Here is an 11,860-nt window from a genome sequence, read left to right as displayed (position 1 = left end):
TTTATTAGGGATTTTATTTTTTATAAATAGCAATTAAATTCGGCTGTTCCTAAGAATCCAACGTATGAGCTTTGTTATTTTCATGCGATTATTTTTGGAAATTTACAAGAAATATTTTGTTTCAAATATTGCCAATCAACTTACAATATTTTCTTGTGCAACTTATTGATTTTATTTTTAGAGAATTTTGGTCTTTTTGTAAGGGTTTTTGAGAGAGATTTGTAATTAGACTTGGGTAAGTCTAAGGGGGAATTAGATAGCTTTGAGTGAGCAGGAGATTATTGGACATGAGCAGGAGATATTAACACATGGTTAATGTGTTTTGTCTCATTTTCGTTTCAAGCACTAAGATGAGGCTGAGATACCTACATTTGCACAATTTCAAATGATGTTAATCGTTAAATCTGAGAGTTAAATAAACGTACACAAGTGAAAATTGGAATGATGAATGATGTTTAACTTGCTTAGTTTTTTTTTTGTGACATAACTACCTCAATGACTAAATGGAGAGGTATGCATAATTGTATAGTTACAAAATGTTGTCATACATACTTGTTTTCCAATTATACTGTTTCTTTTACAAAATGTCTACATATTGATAATTAATTTCAATCATCTTGCGGAAGATCATTGAGATTAATTATACCATGAGATAAAAATTGGCGTGCTGCATCAATTAGTTCTTGTGGAATTTCTAATTTCCTGGGCAGCAGACCCAGCCTGTCCAGTCTCTGTTTTCCAATGTGTGGATTCTTATAGTTATTACCGCCTTTAGCTTTTAGTACCTCTATCATGCATAGTTGATATTGTATCCAATTGTAGTTTAAAAGCTTTGGTTCAAAAGTGTCATACGTATCATTCACCGCCTTTATCAGATCATTGAGGTCTTTGGGAAATGACTTGAATTGAATTGATTGCAGAGCACTAAACAATCCCAAGTCCAAGATGTTCATATCTGGACTAGAGGCTGGTTGATAAACAAGTCTTATGTTAAATCCGTCTTTCTTTGCTTCTTCATTGAATGCATGATCATTTATTAAAATATGTGGCTTGGCGTTATCTTGTTGAATCCATATATCTTTCACCCCATTTGCTGGCCATTTTGATCTTATTGCTGGTAGCACTTCAGTGATTAGTTTGTCTCGTAGAATGTCGCGTGTAACTCTTGTTATTGCTCGTAATGTTGTTGTACCCGCTGGTCTGTTTTCTGACCTCCTCACTGCATAATAAGTTTCTGTAAATGGAAAAATTCCTATTTTCCCATCCCACAACACTTCACCTGTAGAATTAATGTGAGGTCTTGCAACAGCTGCTATAAACATCACTTTGCCTATGAAATTTTTATTTTGCACACATCTATATGGTTCCTCCTCTTCCCAAGGAAATAAATAATACCTTTGTGTTGCCCTACTCATGTAGAACCATTTTTCATCTATGTGCACAACATTATACATAAGTCCGAATTTTGGTATGTTGTCTACAGTGGGTGGTATTATTTGGGATAAAATGAAGTTGATTCTTCTCATTTTGTGGTCATGAGAAAGTTTTGGTTTAATAGAATTCGTATGTGCTCTAATAATACCGGATTTTATCATTCTATAAACTTGTGAATGACCAATGCCTAATGTAGAGGCCATTGCTCTAATTGTGGTCCTCTTTTCAATCGGAACAGCATTCAGCAAATTCATGTGAAAAACTTTTGGTTTCCTACCAACTCTTCCCCTTTTTCTACTATTAACATCAATTACAATGCCATTTTGCATTGATGTTTTGGCTGATTCCCACAGCCTTGCTATTGTCCACCTTGATGTGTTATGTTGCATTGCAATTGTTTTAATTGTACCCCGTGGCAAACGTCTATCTGATTCTGTAGACAAACTAGTTAACTGTTGTACAATTAACTTTCTGGTCTGAACTGGTAGTTCCCTCTTACTACCTACTGGTTGCTGTCTTAATGTTTCTGTTTCTGTTTCTTCCTGTGTTAATGTTTGACCAAACTCAAACTGACATCGATTTTCCATAATTCTCACTTGTGTACTCATTACTAATGTCATATTCACAATCTATATTAAGATTTTCAAAGAAAGAAATAAATACCTCAATATCAGGATTAATGAATTCCTCTTCTTGAATTTGAACCTCAGCCATTTGTTGTTTTTGATTGCTTGTTGTTGGTTTTGTAGAGTTGATGAAAGAAATAGGTTTGGATCCAAATTCTTATGAACAATTTAAAAGGGGAGGACAGCAGATGAAGAAATTGAAATGAAGAAGTGTTGAAATTTTATAAAGAATTTAATCTATTTATAAACAGATGAAATGTGTTAATGCTGACTTTTGTGTAAAAATTTTTACTTTTGCTGATAATTTGTAATATTGGAGGGAATTCTAATATTTGGGTGGGAAAATATTTTTTGGGGGGAAATGAAACTGAAATCTATCTTAATCTGAAATTATTTATCTAATCTAAACCATTTTTCCTTTTTTTTTTAAAATAACAACAATAAAATATTATATTTTACCTGATCTACAGTAACCTATAATATAGGTGATCAGAATCCTTAATATGGGTGCCCATGCTAATGTAGCATGTAAAAAAGAACAGAGGAAGTATAACATATTATATTGCCTCAATCATTAATTTAAACTTTATGTCGACAAATTCAGTTTTCCAAATGCCAAGTGCAGTCCTCTACAATGACAACACATGTGATTTCTGCCGCAAAATATGCAGTATACAGTATGAGTCAGTTATAAATAGCTAGGCAAGCAGTCAACTTGCATGGAAATTTTTATAAAAAAAACGTGTCCTTATTTTCTAAATTTTTTATTCTAAATAAATTGCAACACTGCTATATATTTGCATGAATTACTGTCGTGACTTAACTGGTTTTTGCTTTTGTAAAAGTAGAAATAATGAGTTTGAAACGTAAGCTTGAGGGAGAAGTTGAGATAAGGGCAGCAGCTGGAGATGTTTACTTTGATTTATACAAAAACAGACCGCACCATCTTTCTCATTCATCTCCTCATTTTATTCAAACCTGTGAGTTGCTTCAGGGTCAGTTTGGTAAGCCTGGCTCTATCATTCTTTGGAGGTACAATCTTGGTACGTTTCTTTAACCCTTTTATTACTTGAATAAGCATTTTCAATATAGCTTTTTTCATTTCCATGAGACGACTTGATCAAATAAAGTGTTCATATTCTCAAAATATATATCAGATGATAAGCTATTTAATAAATATATAAGGTGCATCTTCCAGTGGAACGTTCTCATAAAACAATTTCTGTATACTATTTTGTTATACGGATGTATAGGTAAATAATGATTATTTAAGAAAATAGTGAATCATCTTTATGAGTCCACATTTTGTAAGAGGACTTTTGAGATTTTATTTCATTTTTTTTGTATTGTATAAATTTTAATTTATGTATTTTATGTTATTTGCAGATAACTTTATTATTTAGCATTTTCTATTTTTTTATTTGTGGGGAGGTAGTCCCATGGATGCAGATTACTTATAACCCGCAAAAAATTACTTCTAGAAAAAGAAAACTCTAAAAAGATCAACTATAAACTTAAATTTTTAATTGAAACTTTTATTCATCATAAAATAATACTCTCTTTATTATAAATTTATTCCTATTTGTCATTTTATTTTTTGTTTTCAAAAATAATATTTTATTTATATCACAAAATTTGGATATAATTAACCTTGTAATCTTCATTTTAAATTTCTTTAATTATTATTGTCTCAACATATATATGACTAACTTTATTTTGCTCGCTCATATTCATCTAAGTGTCTTATTTAGTTTATGCACTCTATACAATGCACTTATTTAATCCTTAATAAATCTAATTATATATAATAAACAATTATAAAAAGTTGATCTTGATAAACTTTACATTAAATCGAATCAAATAAGATCTCACATAAGTATTTTTTGACTTAATAGATTAATAATAAAATATAATTTAAGAGTGGTAGATGAATAGTGTTCCTAAAGTAAATGAGACACCTGACTTGAATAGGAGGAAATAATATTTTAATATTTATTGCGGTTCATACATGTTTCTCACTAATTTTATTTAAATACTTTTTTAATTTTTCCACTAACTTTATTTTAGTATTTTTTAAATGCTTATAATTTTCACTTTTCATTAAATTTATTATTTAATAAAATAATATATATATCATCTAAAACATTCCATTTTATTTAATTTTCGTAAGTATTTCTTATGAGTACAGTTTAAAAGACGAAAAAGGTAAATGATAAACTCACACTATCATTATTCCATTCTCACCGCTAAAGAAAGTTTTATAAAAAATGGTAACTAACGATCGATCCCATTGAACATTAAATCAAAAGGGAAGCTTAATCAACTTATTAGTTGCATCACTTTCAAAAGTTAATTAATAAATCTTATAATTAAATGTACGTAATTATATGCCTATAAAAGGTGGAAAGCCACGTATAGGAAAGTGTGTAATTGAAGAAGTGAATGAGGAGAAGAAGTTGATGAAGCATCGAAACGTGGAAGGTAATCTAAAAGAGGAGTATAAGACGTTAAGTGGAACATTCCAAGTGATACCAACTGATAATAATGAAACATGTATTGTGAAGTGGACGTACGAGTACGAGAAATTACATGATGGTGTAGTTGAACCAACTGCTTTGCTCGATGCTTGCCTTCATTCTGCTAAACAAGTGGATGTTCATTACAATCACTAGAATTAGATTGAATAATTGTATGGTGTGCTTCATCTTATTGCAATTTTAATTGCTTTTAATTAGCATTTATACTTGTTGCAGAAATAATGTTAGTTGTAACTCGTAAGAAGCTATTAAGTTGTATGAGTGGAATCTTATATTTGTTGTTTTAATGGGCTATTTTTAAGGCAATTTAACATAAGCGTTTAGCTTTTTATTATTCTGTCATATTTGTTAATAATTCTACATCTGCACATCACATGACTAATGAGAAACCACCTTAATTGTTTTTCCAAAGTTGTTATTTAGTCCCTTTCTAGTTTGTGTATTCTTGTTTCCTATATATACTATGTAATACCTTCTGTAAATACTTGTAGTTTCTGTAAATAATAATAATAATAATAATAATAATAATAATAATAATAATAATAATAATAATAATAATAATAATAACACATTGCTTTTCTTCTTCCATGATTCATTTGCATTGCTTATTCTAACAATATTATATATGTCTTTTCATTTAGGGCATTAGTATTACAATGAATTGTCAATTAACCATTTACACACATTTGAAAAGAAAAAATATTTAATTTTACGAATAAAGAAATTGAGGGAGTGTTTAGGTTTTTAATGAGCCTGGTAATTGAATGGTTTAACTCAATTGCTTAAAATTTGTTTGGTATAAAATTTTGGAAATTCAAGTCTTTTACCGTAAAAGTAATCTAATCCCGTTAAATATTTCGGTCCATTAACCACACGAAGAGGTTTGTTTAGTGGAAATTGAGTGTGAGAATGAGAATTTTTTTGGTGAAACTATAATATCACTCGTTTGGTTGTGGGGAAGGGACATGAGACTTTGAGTCTCATCCCCTTCAACTCCCACCTTTCTATATTCTAAAGGGGGATAAGGACATTGGGGTTGGGACATAGAATTTGCATAAAAATGACTATTTTACCATTAATAAAATTAATTGTCTAACTTAATAAGTAAGGTAAAGTCATACTTTTATTGTATTTAGAAACTACTTTTCAATTCATTCTCATTACTTTACCCAACAAAGTCCAAGATATATTTTCTTAAAGTCTCAACTTAAATCTCAATTCTCAACTTTAACCACTACAAAAAACTATCGAATTAGAGACGAAAGAAATAGCGAGCACCTCGGATCCCGTCGCCAGCCCGTCGCCCGGCCTACTTTTTGACCGTTTAGCTATGAAATGGCGACGAAATGCATTGTCGCCAATTCGATGGTTATTTGTAGTGAATTCTCACAATTCTCATTTCCATCTATCAAACAACCCTCAAATGAATTATATTTTCCATCTCAATTCCCATTAAATGGCTCAACTCAATTTCTTAAAATTTGTAAAATTTTTGGAGATCCAAATATATTACCTTAAAGTAACTATTTTTTTCATTACAATATCTTCCATGGCTTTTTCTCACTCTCAGTGAGCAGATATGTTTAGTGCTCTCTCTGACTATTCATCCCTAGTGTATTCGCAGTATAAAATTCCTCCATTCAATCAGATTTTTCGTAGAATTTCTAGGTATCATCGCAGTATAAATTAATCTGAGTATGTTTTCTAATCCTAGTTTCTCTTCGAAATTCAATCTGAATCAGCTTATTTCATCATGTACATATTGATATTTGATAATCTACGTTAGTACTTTTGATAGTTTTTTTGTTCCGAATGTTATTGATATGATCGTTTCTTGGTTCTGAATATTTTTTATAAGACATTTTATGTAGAGAAAGAATTGAAGAATCTAATTTCTTTGTTATTACATTTACATCTGGAAACCTTTATTGAACAATCTAATTTTGAGATTTGAGAAAGAATTTCTTAATCTGGAAATTGATCCTCTCAAAGACTCTATGATACAAGCAAAAAACAGTATCTATATATATCAGCCTAGAAGAAGTATTTGAGCCAGCATATAAAGGAATGTTCCATATTCCTATCACCCCCCTCAAGTTGGAGCGTATGGATTAAAAATGCCCAACTTGTCTAGGAGAAAAGTAAACTGCTGTTTTCCAAGAGGTTTAGTGAAGATATCCGCCAGCTGAGTATGAGTGGGAACATATGAGGGATGAATTAAACCACTTGTAATAGCATCACGAACAAAGTGACAATCTACTTCAATGTGTTTTGTACGCTCATGAAAGACCGGATTTTTGGCGATGTGTAAAGCAGATTGACTGTCACAAAATAATCGAATAGCTTTAGGATGATGCACACCCAAGCTCAGAAGCAAGCCTTTTAACCATTTTAATTCACAAGTAATGGCCGCCATTGAGCGATATTCGGCTTCTGCGGAGGAACGAGAGACAGTGTTTTGTTTCTTGGTTTTCCAAGAAATAGGAGAATGACCAAGAAAAACAAGCCAACCAGTAACAGACTTGCGAGTAATAGGACAAGCTGCCCAATCAGAGTCGCACCATCCCTGTAATGAAAGGTCACTATCAGATCTTAAAAGAATACCTTGACCTGGTGTGCCTTTGAGGTAACGAACAACTCTTAATGCAGCATCCCAATGATCAGTTCGGGGTTCTTGCATAAATTGAGACAATATATGAACTGAATATGCAATGTCAGGACGAGTGACGGCCAGATATATCAGTCTTCCTACAAGTCTTCTGAATGGCTCAGGATCAGATAGCATAATACCATAAGCAAGTCCTAATTTATGGTTTTGTTCCATTGGAAACCCAACCAGTTTTGCTCCAAGAAGTCCTATTTCAGAAATAATGTCTAGAGTATATTTTCTTTGACATAGAAAAAGTCCTGCAGAGCTTCGAGCTACTTCAATACCAAGAAAGTACTTTAAAGGACCTAGGTCCTTCATATGAAAGCAATGACTAAGATAAGACTAGAATGTTTGTAAAGCACTAGAATCATTGCCAGAGATAATTAAATCATCAACGTAGACTAACACATTTAATTGAATCCGACCTCTTGTGTAGACGAATAAAAAGTAATCGGAATAAGACTGTAAAAATCCATAGTCCTTCAAGGCGGAAACAAGTTTTGCAAACCAACATCTAGGAGCTTGTTTAAGTCCATATAAAGACTTGCGAAGGCGACATACCTTGCTAGAAGAGGTAGACTCTAAACCTGGAGGTAACTTCATGTAGACCTCCTCATTAAGATCTCCATGTAAAAATGTGTTATGAACGTCCATCTGATGTAGCTCCCAATTTTTGGAGGCCGCAATAGCAAGAAAAGCGCGAACGGTGACCATCTTGGCAACAGGAGCAAAGGTTTCTGTGTAGTCAATACCTTCTTTTTGGTGATTTTCGAAAACGACAAGTCTGGATTTCAATCGTTCAATACTACCATCAGATTTATATTTAATTCTGTAAACCCATTGACATCCAAGAGCCTTTTTTCCAGGAGGTAAATCCTCCATTGTCCAAGTATTATTCTTTTCAAGAGCCTGAATTTCTTGTTGCATAGATTCTCTCCAACCTTTATGAGACATAGCTTCTTTAAAAGATTTAGGCTCAACACCCGAGGTGACAGCTGCAACAAAGTTACGATAATGCAATGTAAACTTGTCACAATTTATATAGTGTGCTATAGGATAGGGCGTACCTGAGGAACTCTGTGGAGACGAGATGTTAGAAGATGGAGATGGACTATTAGCAATAACTGTATGAGTAACAAAATCTTTATATAATACCGAAGGTCATTTTTGACGATAACCTTTGCCTAGAGGAGAGGATGGAGGAGATGGAGCCGGTGTGGGGACAGCAGTAGTGGACTGAGATGTGCTTGAGAAGTCTTGAGGCCTAGATGTCGAAGCAGGCCCATCAGGCAAACAATCCGCATTATATGCAGATTTAGGCACTGTAGAAGACTGGGCTGGCCCAGTTGTATTTGGGCTGTTAGTATGGGATTCAGTTGTATCTGGGTTGGTAGGTAAAGCGTTTGGAATGGGGATTTCAAAATCTTGCTCGTAAATGTCGTCTAAACCCAAATTTATTTCATTATTCGTAGGAGCAACATTTTCTGGTATTATATTCGAAGAACTTGGGTCAAGATAAGGAAACGTGTCTTCAAAAAACTTTACATCTCGGGAAACAAAAAATTTGTGAGAGTCAAGATCAAACAAGTGCCACCCCTTTTTACCAAAAGGATAACCCACAAAGATGCACTTCCTACTACGACTAGCAAATTTGTCGCCCTGTGTTTGTTGGTTGTGGGCAAAGCAAAGACAACCAAATGTACGTATAAGATTGTAGGAGGGTTGAGTGCCATAAAGCAGTTCATAGGGTGTTTTATTTTGCAGAAAAGGTGATGGGGTTCGATTAATAAGATGCACAGCAGCCAATACACATTCTCCCCAAAAATAAATAGGGAGGTGCTTTGAAACCGCAAAGCCCGACCTACATTTAAGATATGTTTGTGTTTCCGTTCAACTCGCCCATTTTGTTGAGGTGTCCCAACACAAGAAGTTTGAAATATAATACCATTTGCAACAAAATAATCATATAAACAATTAAATTCAGTGCCGTTGTCACTTTGAACAATTTTGATTGTTTGTGAAAATTGACGATCAACCATGGAAACAAAACGCATAAACATATGAAACACCTCAGTTTTATCAACAAGCAAATAAATCCAAACAGCACGAGAGTAATCATCCACAATAGTCAAAAAATATCTAGCACCACAGGAAGAAGGATGTCTATATGCTCCTCACAAATCACAATGAATTTTCTCAAATATTCGACAAGCACGATTGTCACTTGAAATAAATTTGTCCCTAGGATGTTTAGCACGAAAACAGATATCACATGCTTTATGTAAACCACCCTTACAATTAGCAACTGGTGGAAGTAATTTGACTACGTTCGGAAGGATGGCCCATCCTTTTGTGCCACAAATCCAAGGCAGATGAATCATGAGTAATTGAAACATGCTGTACCACAGGCGAGCTTTCAAAGTAAAATAGTCCATCTCGTCTAACACTCGTTCCAATCAGCTTCCTCGATTGGTCCTGTATAGTACACATAGAGGAGTTAAAGTGGACAGTGCATTGCATATCATTAATAAGTTGCGAAGCAGAGATTAGATTACAACGCAAATCGGGTACAAAAAGCACATTTTTAAGAATGATTTTATCAGTCAAGCGAATCGATCCTTCCTTAGTGGCTGTAATAGACTTTCCATTAGGAAGACCAACTGGACATTTGGAGATATGATGAACATCAAATAACCATGTATCAAGACAAGTGACATGTCTAGATGCTCCTGAGTCGACAATCCAGGATGTATCATTGAACTTACCATTCATTCTATTATCAGAAACGGTTGTATTACCAATAAAACCTGCAAGAACTTTCCATTGATCAGCTGTAAAAATCGAAGAGGAGTCCTTAGAGGCCGGAGTTCCTGTGGGACGCACTGCAGGAGTAGGAGTATGGTATGAGACTTAGATGGTGGACCTCGACCTTAATTGTGAGAGGAGCCTCGACCATTGCTGGGCTTAGAACGAGTGGCCACCATTCTGGGTAGCCTGTAATTTCAAAACAAGAAGAAATGTCATGTCCCTTCTTCTTGCAATGGGTACAAGAAAGAAGGGATTTATTCTAAATTCCTTCAACAATTTCTTGGCTTCGTCCAGAATTGGTTTTTAAAGCAAACCCAACAGCTTCAGGAGACTGTTCTTCGTGAACTGGGTTAGCAGAGCGAAGACGTTCTTCCTGAATAATCAATTGATAGGCACGATCAAGAGAAGGCAACGGATCTTGAGAGAGAATGCTGTTGCGTGCTTGACGATAATAATCAGAATAAAGACCCATCAAGAATTGATGAAGTCTTGATGCATCCCGTCGTTTTTCATGCAATTGACCAGCAGCACAATTGGAACAGCAAGTACATTTAATCAAAGGTTCATGAATATTTAATTCCTCCCATAAAGCAGAAAGTTTACCAAAATATGATGCCACTGACATGGTTTTTGTTTGTTCACATTTGGCGAGAAATTGCTTGAGTTGCTGAATTCTTGGTCCATTGATAACAGCAAATCGAGTGTTTAATGTGTCCCATAGCTTCTTGGCATCGCGATATTTAGAGAGAGATCCTTTAATTTGAGGATCAATCGTGTTCATAATCTAAGAAATAATCATGGCCTGAATGGTGTTCCAATCGGATTGAGTGCAAGGTGAAACAGGTCCAGTAAAAGTGCCATCAAGAAACCCAAATTTCCGGCGAGCTTCCAAAGCCAGTTGAATGTCGCTTGCCCATTCGTCATAGTTGTCTCCCTTTAGGCGAGTCGGAGTGATATAGTCACCCGGTCGATCTTGAGGGCCGAGGAAATAAGGAGAAGAAGAATCAATTTTGAATGAGAATGATGGTGGTGGACGATTATCATCTTCAGCCGCCATGGATGAAGCTTTTGAGAAAGAAACAGGCCTTGAAGAAGAATCTAATTTTGAGATTTTAGGGTTTAATCAAACCTTGGTCACTGATACCATGTAGAGAAAGAATTGAAGAATCTAATTTCTTTGTTATTACATTTACATCTGGAAACCTTTATTGAACAATCTAATTTTGAGATTTGAGAAAGAATTTCTTAATCTGGAAATTGATCCTCTCAAAGACTCTATGATACAAGCTAAAAACAGTATCTATATATATCAGCCTAGAAGAAATATTTGAGCCATCATATAAAGGAATGTTCCATATTCCTATCATTTTATGATCATCCTGATATAACATTTTGAGCCCTTGAATTGATCAATTTGATGGTTGTAACGTTGTAAAGTCAAAAGCGCTTGTTTTTGTTTCTGGGTTTTACATTCTTTGCATTGGAACAAGTGCATTAAAAGACCAAGGGGGTTATATATAACACCTTTTCCTTACTATCGTCAATTATCAAGACCAAGGGGGTTTTACATAAATGAAGAGATTTATGCCGAAGACAAAAGCAACAAGATATAATGACAATTATCAAGATTAATTTTCTAAAACATTAAATCATATCGAAAACTTCGCCTTAATTTATACATTTACTATTGTCAAGATTTGTAAAATTTTAAATCAAATCTTGTCATGGTAACATTTATTTAACTAATTTATTTATTTAAATTATTATTGTCATATCACTTTAATACCCTTTGACCTTTTGTGTTG

At 33.8% G+C, this 11,860-nt stretch overlaps 2 protein-coding genes across 2 annotated transcripts; one reads left to right on the top strand and one right to left on the bottom strand.

The window, feature by feature from the left end:
- Positions 1-608: 608 nt before the first annotated feature.
- On the bottom strand, positions 609-2,148 carry LOC130815597 (uncharacterized). The gene is made up of 2 exons (XM_057682087.1): positions 2,098-2,148; positions 609-2,003 (listed from the first exon to the last, which is right to left on the bottom strand). The coding sequence occupies exons 1-2, from the start codon at positions 2,146-2,148 to the stop codon at positions 609-611; spliced, it is 1,446 nt and encodes a 481-aa protein (XP_057538070.1).
- A 645-nt stretch (positions 2,149-2,793) lies between these two features.
- LOC130815190 (MLP-like protein 31) lies at positions 2,794-4,904 on the top strand. The gene is made up of 2 exons (XM_057681572.1): positions 2,794-3,103; positions 4,461-4,904. The coding sequence occupies exons 1-2, from the start codon at positions 2,914-2,916 to the stop codon at positions 4,730-4,732; spliced, it is 462 nt and encodes a 153-aa protein (XP_057537555.1). The 5' UTR covers positions 2,794-2,913; the 3' UTR covers positions 4,733-4,904.
- Positions 4,905-11,860: the final 6,956 nt, after the last annotated feature.

The sequence above is a fragment of the Amaranthus tricolor genome, chromosome 6 (assembly GCF_026212465.1).
Source record: "Amaranthus tricolor cultivar Red isolate AtriRed21 chromosome 6, ASM2621246v1, whole genome shotgun sequence".
Taxonomy (NCBI): domain Eukaryota; kingdom Viridiplantae; phylum Streptophyta; class Magnoliopsida; order Caryophyllales; family Amaranthaceae; genus Amaranthus; species Amaranthus tricolor.
The sequence above is the reverse complement of the archived record's forward strand: the minus strand, read 5'-3'. Positions and strand labels throughout refer to the sequence as shown.